Consider the following 15,717-nt stretch of genomic DNA (forward strand, 5'->3'; position numbering starts at 1 on the left):
TTTAATTTCTTCTTTTTTTTAATTTGTGCAGTGTCCATTATTTCCTGTCACAGCCCTACAAGGAGGGTGGGGTCCCTACAAGGATGGCTTATCTACCATGATGTGAAAAGTAGATAAACAGTCAGGGAGTCGGATTTGCCAATGCTTAGAAGTGGAAGAATGCAATCTAAGTTGCCAATAGGTCAGCTCTTTCTCTGAAGAGCAGAGGCTACACAGAGGATTTGTAAGTGCTCATTTTGCAAGAAAACAAGTACGTTGTTTTAACATATTTGTTCTTACTAAAGGAGCACACTTTAGTATCCCTATATATATTAGATATGTGCATTAGGATCCTTTGAGAGGATCTGAATGCGGAAGTAGGCGTCCACTCATGCCAGATTCTTTTTATGAGAATAAATCTGGCTCTGAAAAGAGCCGAACGGCAGTAGCGGCTGCCTTACATTCTTGGAACTGGGCCCTGTGGTTTCTAGTTACGCCTCTGGCTAGAAGTGCACTTTTAAATCAACACTACCAAGATATAATATAGATTCAACATTACATTTTATGTATAAAAACATATGTATAATACCAAAACAAATAAAATATAAAATCAATTAACAAATTGTAGATATGCCACTAAATGTTAATATTACAAACAATAGCAACGCTTGCCTGGCCACACTGAAATCCACATTCACTACGTGTTTCAGGGTGCCACCCCTTTATCAGGTGTGTTTATATGTTGAGACCTTAAGTTGCATACTGCCTCTACTAAACATGTGCAGAACCTGACTTCCTGTCTCTCTACCGTTCACTGAAAAGTAAATCATCTCATGTTAGTCTAGAAGATTTTTAAATAATGCTAGATAAGCCTTCCTGTAGAAACCCCAGTTGTCTTGTGGAGATATGACAGGAAGTAATGAACAAATTAAGTTAAAAAAAAAAAAGAATAAAATATAAAATCCTTTTAAAAATGATGAATAACACATATTACAATGGTTTCTATTAAGTATAAGTCACTGCTTAGTGCTTTTTGTATATATCCCTTTAAGTTCCAAAAAGCTGGGTATATTGTATATAAATTTCTGCCAATTGTTTAACCTTGAGTCCTTTGAGCTAAAGCACATTGGTCCCTTTGGTGGAGGAAACATCTTATATAAATAATACAAATATTATTACAAACATCAAACTAGTATTTACCTTATAGTCGTAGCCAGCACTGAACAATATGTTATTGGCTGTGGGGTGCCACTCTATCAGTCCCACTCTTCGGCTGTGCCCATACAACTCTAGAACTGCCTCTGCCATATTCCTCTTGAGTCCACCTAGAGGAATTTCCCATATTCGTACCTAAAAGTAACAAGCGAGAAACAAATGAGTAGATTATCATAGAGAGGAGCTGTTCTGAAAACAGAAGAGTCACTTTGACAGATTGTGTCTCAAGTTATATCACCTCAAGGTCTCCTATCTCCAAGAATGTCTCTTTGCTCATTCACGACATGCAGGGTGACTCACCGAGGTGTCCTCAGAGCAGGATGCGATTACATTCTCAATGAATGGGTTCCATTTAATGTCCAGCACGGTGCCTTGGTGCCCGCATACCTTAGGATGGTTAGGCTCAATACGTCCAGTCTGGGGAAGGCACAGAATATTGCATAGGTGAATCCCCCCATCATGCAGACCTGGGGAGGAGGACAGACAAATACCTGTCACAGGCTCCTCCTACCATCTATCTGCTGCACAAATGCCCCTCCACCTAACACAAATAGACACCCCACTTTATCTGTGGTACAAAAATGCCATACATGCCTATCTACAAACTTCAGCAGCCCACTGTGTTCTCAGCCTGTGAAACAGCAAGAAGATAAGTGCAAAGTTACATTACAAATCAGGGCCTGTATTGCTGTTGCTGTTAACTTTAAGGCCTGAAAAACAAATTGTTTAGAAAGATGAGTACCAGAAATCTACATATACTGTACTCGTAAATCTAGAAACACATATACTGGGGATGCAAATATATATCGGAAATAAGTCAGTATTGTGTGGGGCTTTAAAAAAAGAATGTAAAACTGAAAATATAGGAAACATTTACTTACATTCACATATAGTGGCTTAAACACAACTAAGGCTAAGATTAACAAGCAGTCAAACTAATGACAAAAGATTCCAGTTTTTTGGGCTTTCACTTATTTCATCTATCTGTCTATCTATCTATCTATCTATCTATCTATCTATCTATCTATCTATCTGTACCAACTCCAGAAAATAATTACAAAACAATTACAAACAATAGATATGTTACAAAGCACAATACACAGTATCTATGGGCATATGGTGTCTGTAGGTTTCTCAAAATATTAAAAAGCTAGAACAGACCCTCATTAGCACTTTTCTACTTCCTAAACATAACAGTTTAGGAGGGAAAATAAAAAGGACTGTCTAAAGCAGCAGTCTCAAAGTATCGGCTCCAGGGCCATATGCGGCCCTCAAGATAGTTTCATCTGGCCCTCCCTTGTTTAATAGGTAAACCATTCATTTGGGCTGTCAGTTTTTTATTTAGGGTTCTAAGAGGTGTAACTAGTTGATGCTCTTTATAGGCACTCACAAGATAAATATAAAGACAAGTGTCTAGTGTAGACTCCCACTGTGGACTGCTTGGAAAATGTCACTTTTTACATTGTTATATAGTTCCAAAATTATCCCTTTACTTGGCACTCACAAGATAATTATACACAACTTCAGAACTCCCAGCTGTCCCTGTTTGAGAGGGACAGTCCCTGATTCTGAGCTCTGTCCTTCTTAAACAGCCATATGTCCCTCTTTACAGAATTTCCCTTAGCCCCACCCATGGGACACCCAGAAATATCCACAAAATGCCCTGACACACCTACAGACCACCCAGAAACACCCATAATCCTGCCCACTAACCACCCGTGATCCCTCCCCGCCCAACACGTCTCCACTCACAAAATGGTGACAGGCTCCTATCAACCTCCTGTGTCCCTCTTTCTCAGCCACAAATGTTGGGAGGTTCTACTGTGGGCTACAAATCCCACCATGCACTACTACTTGGGTAAATGTAATTTCCAGTACTTAGTATATCCTGAGCACTTACTTAGTTCAAGCAGCCCCCATGGGAGAAGAGCACTTCTCAATAGGCCCCCAGATACATTGAGCTTGATACCCTGGTCTAAAGAGTTATATCCTGTTTTTTAGATAGATTATAATTTTATCATTTCTGGGCAGGGTAAACACCCTCTACTCAGCAAGCCATGAGGAGGCTATATGGGTCACTGGGTTGTGAATATTTCATAGTGTTCATCATCCAACCAGACAGTGCTGCTGTTGGCCTGATCTGATATTTCTTCTGTGTTTTTTATTTTAGCCTCGGTTGTAAAAAAGCAATGCAAATAGATTTCAAGTTAAAATAATGTACTTTACAATGTGTTTTTGCATTTTCAAGTTTCCTGCAGGTGTTTAATGACTGTTTTGCTATTGAATTGGTTAAAAGAATCACAGCTAGTTATACACATACTGCTTATATCAATACATAGGAATATATTTATGAAGCCCTTCAAAGAATCATTAAATACAGCAGAATTGCATAATCAACAAGTGCATAATTAAAATCTAATAAATTTTAAATAGGCAGTAGATTTTTTTCTGAGGACTTCCAACATTTACTTTAATTTGCCACCCATGTATCATGTGATAGCTTTGGCCAGTCACAGACTCATCAAACTTATACACTGTGAATTCTTGCACATGCTAAGTGCAACCACAATGCAAGAAGCAATGGGCACAAGACTGAATCAGACATGGAAGATTAAAGCTACCCCAGACTGATCAGCTTTGCAAGAGAGAAGTCAGTGGCGATTGCTGGTGAGCAGTTTTTCTCTCTGGGACTTGCTTTATTACATTTGTTGCTGATCACCAAAAGGAAATCCCAAAGAGTTTGCTTATTATGGGCTAGATTACAAGTGGAGCGCTAATTTATAGCGTTTACGGGCGAGCAACAAATAATCAGCCATTACAAGTGGTTGGTTTACTACAGTGAGCTCGTTGTAGCAATTAGCGCTCCGAATATTATACAGAGATCAGGGGTGCAATTTCATATACGGCATCGCCCGCAAAAGTCGGCATCACCAGTCTTTAGTTTTAGCAATCACATATGCGGCGTGTATATTTCCCCCGTTGCCCACTAATATTACTCCCATAAACTAACATAGAACCGCGTCGCAAGTCGGTATCACATATTCAGTACAAGGACTAGTTTTTAGTCGAGTATTGCAATCACATATGCAGGGCATAGATTTCACCCGTTGCCCACTAATATTTCTCCCATAAACTAAAATAGAACCGCGTCGCAAGTCGGTATCACATATTCAGTGAAAGGACTTACGCGGCGAAAATGGAGACATTTTATTCCATTTTCTCCTCGTCGCACATAGGCAGGCGCAGCAAGTCTTCCTCTGAATATGTGAGCACTGTAACTCCCTGAAAATATTAACTAACACCTAACGCATGGACAATATCTACCTGTCAACCGCCGTTCCCCACCGCAATAACTAATAAAATATATTAACCCCTAATCCGCTAACCACCACAACAATAGGCCAAGGCCAATAGGACAGCCAATTGGATTTTAGTAGCTCACATCATATTGGCTAATTTGAAAATGTCAGACAATAGGAAAGCAAGGTATCCCATTTTTAAACGGGTACCTTGCATTCAATCTTCAGTGTGCGGCAGTGACCGTACAAAGAGGATCTCCACGCTGGATGGCTCTACGGTCACCGGTCCTGTTCCGCGGTCACCTCTGCCCTGCTCTATCTGAATCATGAAAGAAGAAAAACAATGGGTTTCATATCCCTTTAATTCCCACTAGAATAACATGTACCCAGAGACTAAATTTCCTACCAAACTAATTTTTGTTTTAATATGAACTGTGTGAAAATATATTTCTGCACTATTCTCTGTAATTTCATGTCCTCTGCATAAACTAACTAATCATTTGCAATCCAAAGAAATTATGGATTAAAAAATAGGACAACACATCCACAGTCATCCACCCACAATTCTTATCCCAAGGTATATCATTCAACAAGGTCAAAAGTTGCTTAGTGTTTCTCTAAAGACTATAGGCTAGATCAGGGCTCAACAAACCCAGGAGCCAGGTAGCCACTGGCTCCTAGAATTTCATCCCAAACTCCTAACTTTTTAGGTTATTCTCCATATAAATATATACAAATACCACTGTCTGGCTCCTAAATATTCTTACTGGCTCCTAAATTTTAAACAGATTTGTCGACCACTAGGCTAGATTACAACCGGTCCGGAGCGCAATTAATAGCACAAGGTGCATCATCTTGCGCTCAGCTTTGCACAAAGAATAATGCATAGTCTGGTATTACAAGTGAATGATTTAAAATATTAACCAAAGTTTCTTGACACAGCCTAAGCCTGATTGTAAATGCATTTGTTTAGCACTGATGTATGTAATGTATATGTGAAGTGTTTTATTCTTAAGGGGACAGTAAACACCTTGTTATCACAATACATTTCTCTAGTGTTGCTAAAGAGTAACATATCAGCCAAGTTTTAAAATCTTTCCTTTGTTTTTGCAATTAATTTCAAGTTCTTAGAATTCTAAGTACATTTCAAAGTTGTTTCATTATGCATAACTAAACATTTTATATAAAACTCTAAAGGTGTTTACTTTCCTTTTAAAAGTATCATCGACATAGAATAACACAGAACTAAATTGAGAACTCCACTACTCAAGCAGGTTTTGTGTCTTCCATTTGCTAAGCGGTTAATCGTAGTCTGACATGAATTTCACTGCTACGTCTATTATGTGAGGGATTTAACGCGCCTGTGCTATCCAGCATGCAGATGTGAGTACACACTAGGCTATGGTTTGAGCGATAAATAAAAAGATTGTGCTTGAGCGATGTACCATTGTGCTAACATTTTTGCACTCCACTTGTAATCTAGCCCCATGTATTAAGCTTTAAGGTTGTAAGAATGCACCAAACATTCAATCAAAGGCTAGGGGGCCCATTTAACAAGCTCCGTAGGGAGCTTGTGGGTCTGTGTTTCTGGCTAGTTTTCAGACACGCCAGAAACACAAGTTATGGAGCTGTGGTCTAAAGACCGCTGCTCCATAACCCTGTCCGCCTACTCTGAAGAGGCGGACAGGAATCGCCAGAAATCAACCTGATCGAATACGATCGGGTTGATTGACACCCCCCTGCTGGCGGCCGATTGGCCGCGAGTCTGCAGGGGGCGGCGTTGCACCAGCAGCTCTTGTGTGCTGCTGGTGCAATGCTGAATATGGAGAGCATATTGCTCTCCGCATTCAGCGAGGTCTTGCGGACCTGATCCGCAGTGTCGTATCAGGTCCGCAAGACCTTTCTTAAATAGGGGCCTATGCCTGAAATAAAATATTTAGTTATATATAGTGGGGGGGAGGCAACATCTTAAAAAGAAAGTTTGATAAACAGAAATAATCTATCACAAAGGGCCTGATAATCAAAAACTCGCCGCCATGGTGAGAAATATCTAAAAATCTTCAGGAATATTTTTAGACCATATACTGTAACGTAGGAGTCTCTCCTTCACATACAGAACCCTGTATAGTCAGATTAACATATCACAATGTAAAATTTGCATTTCTAAAATTCTTTAAGGGACTTCATCGTACTGACGAGACTTCTTAGATCATCTCACCGGAGAGGAGAGCTTTAGATTATCCGGCCCTAAAACCCAAATGTAAATTAAACTAATGTGTATCTAATTGGAATTATTTTGTTGGTAATTTGTTTCTGTATTTTCATTTGAGATTTAACCAAATGCTAAATTTAGTTCTCACTATCCAGTTTTTTCTTAGGAAAACTGATATCACAATTTCACATTTGTCATGCCACCTACCTGATGCAGAGGGATTACAAGAAAGGACCCCCCTCCTGCACTTTCAGTAACAATTGCCAGGAACTTAGAATTAACGGCACAGAAGTGGTTATCATGTACATTCTTGGTAATAGGGATACAATCATAACAATTCTCCCGGCTTGCCACCTTCCCATATACGTTGCGGAACTTGGAACTGCGATACTGTGGGCGCCATGACATCTGCAAAGAAAAAAAGATCCAAGATTTCCATCAAGGCTTAAACAACATTGTAGCCAAGCAGTTAAGGGTATTCAAACTCATAACTTTTTTAATATAAATCAAACATCTGATAAATGAGCTTTAACTTTCTTTTTAAGTTTTTGTTGTTTTGTATGAGCTCTAATATATCCCTAATAAATAAAAAAAAAAATAACCATATTGAGTGTGATTTGAACTTGTAAATGTCAATACAGCAGTGTAACAATGATCATCATTGACATAAACTATAGTAAATCAAATTCACTTTCAGCATAACATTCTATTTTTTGCAATTACTATATTGGGAAAAAGCTGATTAACTTCCAGAACTGACAAACTATGGGGAAAATAGTTGATCAGCATAGCTTCATAATTTAAAAAGGAGTATAATGAAATAAAATTAGCTGACTAGCATAGTCCATATTCAATATAATTGCCAGATTGACTCAATTCCAAGAACTGGTACAAGTTCCTAAACTGAGCATGCTCCAAAATTGATTTAATCTGCTTTTCTTGACACTTTGCAGCTTTATAGATCAGTCTCACAATGCCATATTTTAAAGATCTTAATAACTCAAAAGTACTGCAACAATTTATTTTAAATGTTTAGGTTGTGTAGTGAATATTTGTCCTAAGTAACTAACAGATTTAAACTGCTCCAAAATTACATATTTTTGGAAAATATGATTTAACATTAATAATATAAACAAAACCAATCTCTTATATAAAACCACTAATGCATACATCTTGGCTTATCCTTCACAAAACTATTTTATCAAACACTATAACTAGACATGTGCGTTTCGTTTTGGCCGAATTTTAGCCGATTCAAATGCATCCGAATTTCAGAATCGGCACCATAACTAAAATCCAGAAAAATTCCGAAAATTAATAAATCAGTTTCCGAATTTTCGGATCCATTATTCATATTCAGAATTTTTCATTGTTCTAATCTAAACCGCAGTTCCCCGACATCGCCAACACTAATTAAATCACTAAATAAAGCTAATAACCCCTAAACCGCTGTTCCCCGACATCGCCAACAGCAACTTAATCACTAAATAAAGCTATTAACCCTTAAACCGCCATTCCCCGACATCGCCGATACTAACTAAACCTATTAACCCCTAAACTGCAGTTCCCTGACATCGCTGACACTAACTAAACCTATTAACCCCTAAACCGCAGTTCCCAGACATCGCTGACACTAACTAAACCTATTAATCCCTAAACCGCCGTTCCCAAACATCGACAACACTAACTAAACCTATTAATCCCTAAACCGCCGTTCCCAAACATCGCCAACACTAACTAAACCTATTAACCCCTAAACCGCCGGCCCCCACATCGCAACAACCTAAATTAAACTATTAACCCCTAAACCTAACACCCCCTAACTTTAACATAATTAAAATAGACCTAAATTAAAGTTACAATTATTAACTAACTACCTAAATAAAATAAATACAAATTTACCTGTCACATAAAAATAAAACCTAAGCTTACATTAATAAAAATTAACATTACCAAAAATAAAAAACCTAACATAAATAAAAATAAAAAAACCTAAGATTACTAAAAAATTAAAACTACAATTACAAAAAATAAAAAAAACTACCATTACAAAAAATTACAAATGAAATTATCCAAAAAAATTAAAATTATTCCTATTCTAATACTCTGTTTTTTAAAAAAAAAAAAAACACCCCAAAAAAAACAAAACCTAATCGATAATAAACTACCAATAGCCCTTAAAAGGGCCTTTTGTAGGGCATTGCCCTGAAGTTAAAACAAACACCCACTAACATTACAAACCCCCGCCAAGCCTACAAAATAAAAAAAAACTAACTAATACAAAACCTAATCTACCCATTGCCCTGAAAAGGGCATTTGTATGGGCATTGCCCATAAAAAGGCATTCAGCTCTTTTTTGGCCCATTTAAATTAAAAAAGCCCTAATCTAAAAAAAAAAAACACTAAACCCAAAAAACAAAAAAAAAACACTAAACCCAAAATCGGTACTCACAGTTGCTGAATTCTGGCGAACGATCTTCATCCCAGTGGCGAAGCATCTTCATCCAGGCGGCTCCATGTTTATCCATTGCGGGACCGGCATCTTCTTCATCCCTGTGGAGGTGGAGCGGTCGATGTGAGGCGGAGGTCTAGACGGAGGTCCATCGGTCCGACGTGGAGATCCTCTTCATGCGATCGTCCGTCGCACACTGAGGATTCAATGCAAGGTACCCCTTTTATATATTTGAATCAGCCAATAGGAATGAGAGCTGCTTAAATCCTATTGGCTTTTCAAATCAGTCAATAGGATTTAAGCAGCTCTAATTCCTATTGATTGATTTTAATTTTTCAGCCAATAGGAATACAACGGTACCCCAATATAAAAGGGGTACCTTGCATTGAATCCTCAGTGTGCGGCGAACGATTGCATGAAGAGGACCTCCATGTCGGACCGATGGACCTCCGCATTAACCGCTCCGCATCCGCAGGAATGAAGAGGATGATGCCGGTCCCGCAATTGATGAAGATGCTTCGCCGCTGGGATGAAGATCTTTCGCCGGACTTCAGCAACTGTGAGTACCGATTTTAGTGTTAGGTTTTTTTTGGGGGTGTTTTTTTTTTTAGATTAGGGCTTTTTTATTTTAATGGGCCGAAAAAGAGCTGAATGCCCTTTTAAGGGCGGTAAAGGAGCTGAATGACCTTTTAAGGGCAATGCCCATTCAAATGCCCTTTTCAGGGCAATGGGTAGATAAGGTTTTTTTAGTTAGTTTTTTTTTATTTTTTGGGTTGGGGGGGGTGTTTGTAATGTTAGGGGGTGTTTGTTTTAATTTTTTGCAAAAGAGCTGTTAACTTTAGGGCAATGCCCTACAAAAGGCCATTTAAAGGGCCATTGGTAGTTTATTATATATTTTTTTATTTTTTACTTTTTTTAAACGGGGTATTAGAATAGGTATAATTTTTATTATTTTGGATAATTTCATTTGTTATTTTTTGCAATGGGATTTTTTTTTATTTTTGGGGTGTTTTTTGTTTTTTTTAGATTAGGCATTTTTATTTTTAATGGGCCGAAAAAGAGCTGAATGCCCTTTTAAGGGCAATGCCCATACAAATGCCCTTTTCAGGGCAATGGGTAGATTAGGTTTATTTTTATTCTGAGGGTTTGGGGGGTGGGGGTTTGTAATGTTAGGGGGTGTTTGTTTTATTTTTTTGCAAAAGAGCTGTTAACTTTAGGGCAATGCCCTACAAAAGGCCCTTTTAAGGGCCCTTGGTAGTTTATTATAGATTAGTTTTTTTTTATTTTGGGGTGTTTTTTTTTAAATGGGGAATTAGAATAGGAATATTTTTTATTTTTTTGGATAATTTCGTTTGTTATTTTTTGTAATGGTAGTTTTTTTTTTATTTTTTGTAATTTTAGTGTTTATTTTTTTTGTAATAGTAGTTTAAATTTTTTTAGTAATGTTAGGTTTTTTATTTTTAGTATGTTAGTTTTTTAATTTTTAGTAAAGTTAGGTTTTATTAGTGTAAGCTTAGGTTTTATTTTTATTTCACATGTAAGTTTGTACTTATTTTTTTTTTTTTTTAAATAATTTTTATTGAGGTTAAGAATGTGCGATAACAAGCATATTGAAGTACAAAAATCACATACATAAATAAAGAAGAAACATAGAAATCGTATTGCCACAATGCACAATCAAATCTGTTGCTTCACAGGTATGCAGATAATACTAAAGATAAACCTCACATTTTCTGCTTAATTATATAGAGAATGATTGCCCCTCCATTGTTTAAAGGGGCCACTCATGGGCCCATGCAGATTAAAAGACTCAGGCCTAGATTTAGAGTTCGGCGGTAAAAGGGCTGTTAACGCTCCGCGGGTTTTTTTCTGGCCGCACCATAAATTTAACTCTGGTATCGAGAGTTCAAACAAATGCTGCGTTAGGCTCCAAAAAAGGAGCGTAGAGCATTTTTACCGCAAATGCAACTCTCGATACCAGAGTTGCTTACGGACGCGGCCGGCATCAAAAACGTGCTCGTGCACGATTCTCCCATAGGAAACAATGGGGCTGTTTGAGCTGAAAAAAAACCTAACACCTGCAAAAAAGCAGCGTTCAGCTCCTAACGCAGCCCCATTGTTTCCTATGGGGAAACACCTCCTAAGTCTGCACCTAACACCCTAACATGTACCCCGAGTCTAAACACCCCTAACCTTACACTTATTAACCCCTAATCTGCCGCCCCCGCTATCGCTGACCCCTGCATTACACTTTTAACCCCTAATCTGCCGCTCCGTAAACCGCCGCCACCTACGTTATCCCTATGTACCCCTAATCTGCTGCCCTAACATCGCCGACCCCTATGTTATATTTATTAACCCCTAATCTGCCCCCCACAACGTCGCCGACACCTACCTACAATTATTAACCCCTAATCTGCCGAGCGGACCTGAGCGCTACTATAATAAAGTTATTAACCCCTAATCCGCCTCACTAACCCTATCATAAATAGTATTAACCCCTAATCTGCCCTCCCTAACATCGCCGACACCTACCTTCAATTATTAACCCCTAATCTGCCGACCGGAGCTCACCGCTATTCTAATAAATGTATTAACCCCTAAAGCTAAGTCTAACCCTAACACTAACACCCCCCTAAGTTAAATATAATTTTTATCTAACGAAATAAATTAACTCTTATTAAATAAATAATTCCTATTTAAAGCTAAATACTTACCTGTAAAATACATCCTAATATAGCTACAATATAAATTATAATTATATTATAGCTATTTTAGGATTAATATTTATTTTACAGGCAACTTTGTAATTATTTTAACCAGGTACAATAGCTATTAAATAGTTAAGAACTATTTAATAGTTACCTAGTTAAAATAATTACAAATTTACCTGTAAAATAAATCCTAACCTAAGATATAATTAAACCTAACACTACCCTATCAATAAAATAATTAAATAAACTACCTACAATTACCTACAATTAACCTAACACTACACTATCAATAAATTAATTAAACACAATTGCTACAAATAAATAAAATTAAATAAACTATCTAAAGTACAAAAAATAAAAAAGAACTAAGTTACAGAAAATAATAAAATATTTACAAACATAAGAAAAATATTACAACAATTTTAAACTAATTACACCTACTCTAAGCCCCCTAATAAAATAACAAAGCCCCCCAAAATAAAAAATTCCCTACCCTATTCTAAAATACAAATATTACAAGCTCTTTTACCTTACCAGCCCTGAACAGGGCCCTTTGCGGGGCATGCCCCAAGAATTTCAGCTCTTTTGCCTGTAAAAAAAAACATACAATACCCCCCCCCAACATTACAACCCACCACCCACATACCCCTAATCTAACCCAAACCCCCCTTAAATAAACCTAACACTACCCCCCTGATGATCTTCCTACCTTGTCTTCACCATGCCAGGTTCACCGATCCGTCCTGGCTCCAAGATCTTCATCCAACCCAAGCGGGGGCTAGACATCCACTGAAGAAGTCCAGAAGAGGGTCCAAAGTCTTCCTCCTATCCGGCAAGAAGAGGACATCCGGACCGGCAAACATCTTCTCCAAGCGGCATCTTCTATCTTCTTCCATCCGATGACGACCGGCTCCATCTTGAAGACCTCCAGCGCGGATCCATCCTCTTCTTCCGACGACTAGACGACGAATGACGGTTCCTTTAAGGGACGTCATCCAAGATGGCGTCCCTCGAATTCCGATTGGCTGATAGGATTCTATCAGCCAATCGGAATTAAGGTAGGAATTTTCTGATTGGCTGATGGAATCAGCCAATCAGAATATAGTTCAATCCGATTGGCTGATCCAATCAGCCAATCAGATTGAGCTCGCATTCTATTGGCTGATCGGAACAGCCAATAGAATGCGAGCTCAATCTGATTGGCTGATTGGATCAGCCAATCGGATTGAACTATATTCTGATTGGCTGATTCCATCAGCCAATCAGAAAATTCCTACCTTAATTCCGATTGGCTGATAGAATCCTATCAGCCAATCGGAATTCGAGGGACGCCATCTTGGATGACGTCCCTTAAAGGAACCGTCATTCGTCGTCTAGTCGTCGGAAGAAGAGGATGGATCCGCGCTGGAGGTCTTCAAGATGGAGCCGGTCGTCATCGGATGGAAGAAGATAGAAGATGCCGCTTGGAGAAGATGTTTGCCGGTCCGGATGTCCTCTTCTTGCCGGATAGGAGGAAGACTTTGGACCCTCTTCTGGACTTCTTCAGTGGATGTCTAGCCCCCGCTTGGGTTGGATGAAGATCTTGGAGCCAGGACGGATCGGTGAACCTGGCATGGTGAAGACAAGGTAGGAAGATCATCAGGGGGGTAGTGTTAGGTTTATTTAAGGGGGGTTTGGGTTAGATTAGGGGTATGTGGGTGGTGGGTTGTAATGTTGGGGGGGGGGTATTGTATGTTTTTTTTTACAGGCAAAAGAGCTGAAATTCTTGGGGCATGCCCCGCAAAGGGCCCTGTTCAGGGCTGGTAAGGTAAAAGAGCTTGTAATATTTGTATTTTAGAATAGGGTAGGGAATTTTTTATTTTGGGGGGCTTTGTTATTTTATTAGGGGGCTTAGAGTAGGTGTAATTAGTTTAAAATTGTTGTAATATTTTTCTTATGTTTGTAAATATTTTATTATTTTCTGTAACTTAGTTCTTTTTTATTTTTTGTACTTTAGATAGTTTATTTAATTTTATTTATTTGTAGCAATTGTGTTTAATTAATTTATTGATAGTGTAGTGTTAGGTTAATTGTAGGTAATTGTAGGTAGTTTATTTAATTATTTTATTGATAGGGTAGTGTTAGGTTTAATTATATCTTAGGTTAGGATTTATTTTACAGGTAAATTTGTAATTATTTTAACTAGGTAACTATTAAATAGTTCTTAACTATTTAATAGCTATTGTACCTGGTTAAAATAATTACAAAGTTGCCTGTAAAATAAATATTAATCCTAAAATAGCTATAATATAATTATAATTTATATTGTAGCTATATTAGGATGTATTTTACAGGTAAGTATTTAGCTTTAAATAGGAATTATTTATTTAATAAGAGTTAATTTATTTCGTTAGATAAAAATTATATTTAACTTAGGGGGGTGTTAGTGTTAGGGTTAGACTTAGCTTTAGGGGTTAATACATTTATTAGAATAGCGGTGAGCTCCGGTCGGCAGATTAGGGGTTAATAATTGAAGGTAGGTGTCGGCGATGTTAGGGAGGGCAGATTAGGGGTTAATACTATTTATGATAGGGTTAGTGAGGCGGATTAGGGGTTAATAACTTTATTATAGTAGCGCTCAGGTCCACTCGGCAGATTAGGGGTTAATAAGTGTAGGTAGGTGTCGGCGACGTTGTGGGGGGCAGATTAGGGGTTAATAAATATAACATAGGGGTCGGCGATGTTAGGGGTAGCAGATTAGGGGTACATAGGGATAACGTAGGTGGCGGCGATTTGCGGTCGGAAGATTAGGGGTTAATTATTTTAAGTAGCTTGCGGCGACGTTGTGGGGGGCAAGTTAGGGGTTAATAGATATAATACAGGGGTCGGCGGTGTTAGGGGCAGCAGATTAGGGGTACATAAGTATAACGTAGGTGGCGGTCGGCAGATTAGGGGTTAAAAATTTGAATCGAGTGGCGGCGATGTGGGGGGACCTCGGTTTAGGGGTACATAGGTAGTTTATGGGTGTTAGTGTACTTTAGGGTACAGTAGTTAAGAGCTTTATAAACCGGCGTTAGCCAGAAAGCTCTTAACTCCTGCTATTTTCAGGCGGCTGGAATCTTGTCGTTAGAGCTCTAACGCTCACTGCAGAAACGACTCTAAATACCAGCGTTAGAAAGATCCCATTGAAAAGATAGGCTACGCAAATGGCGTAGGGGGATCTGCGGTATGGAAAAGTCGCGGCTGAAAAGTGAGCGTTAGACCCTTTAATCACTGACTCCAAATACCAGCGGGCGCCCAAAACCAGCGTTAGGAGCCTCTAACGCTGGTTTTGACGGCTACCGCCGAACTCTAAATCTAGGCCTCAGGGAGGTGCTCTAATGTTCAACATGGTCACTCTTGGACCTAAATAAGTAAAAATAATAAAACAAAGAAAAATATAGCAGGCTAAGCAGCTTATGAAAAACTTACATAATACAATGATGAGGAGTCTGAAATAACTGGTCACTAAATCTTCCTCATGGTAATTATAAACTAAGGTTACAAGTCTATAGGGGCCATTCAAGACTGACAGAGAGTGGGCTTTGAAGTTGTCAGCGGCGTGGAGTTAATACTAAAAGAAGAAGTGCTTGAACATGGTTAGCTTGCGGGAATTCCCATATAATTAAATATGGTTACTAACTATACTACATAACAAGCCGGCTCACATTATACTATACCTATAATAACAGCAGCAGTCTATATATTCATTGATGCCACACTAAGACCCCATGAATGCTGTAACTACCTCACATCAGGTTTATGCCAGATATATATGTTTTTAGGCGTTGTTTAAGTCTGGTGTAGCACTAAGGTTGTCAGTAACAT

The 15,717-nt window shown here is 38.4% G+C and overlaps 1 protein-coding gene across 1 annotated transcript in view; it reads right to left on the bottom strand.

Annotated features, from left to right (window-relative positions):
- Nucleotides 1-15,717, bottom strand: part of CORO2B (coronin 2B) — a 159,958-nt gene that overhangs the window by 48,233 nt on the left and 96,008 nt on the right. Inside the window, exons 2-4 of the mRNA XM_053718500.1 lie at nt 6,913-7,113; nt 1,495-1,611; nt 1,180-1,329 (exon numbers count right to left, since the gene is read on the bottom strand). Of these exons, the coding sequence (XP_053574475.1) occupies nt 1,180-1,329; nt 1,495-1,611; nt 6,913-7,113 (468 nt within the window). The remainder of the gene's footprint in view (nt 1-1,179; nt 1,330-1,494; nt 1,612-6,912; nt 7,114-15,717) is intronic.

This window comes from Bombina bombina, chromosome 6 (assembly GCF_027579735.1).
Source record: "Bombina bombina isolate aBomBom1 chromosome 6, aBomBom1.pri, whole genome shotgun sequence".
Taxonomy (NCBI): Eukaryota; Metazoa; Chordata; class Amphibia; order Anura; family Bombinatoridae; genus Bombina; species Bombina bombina.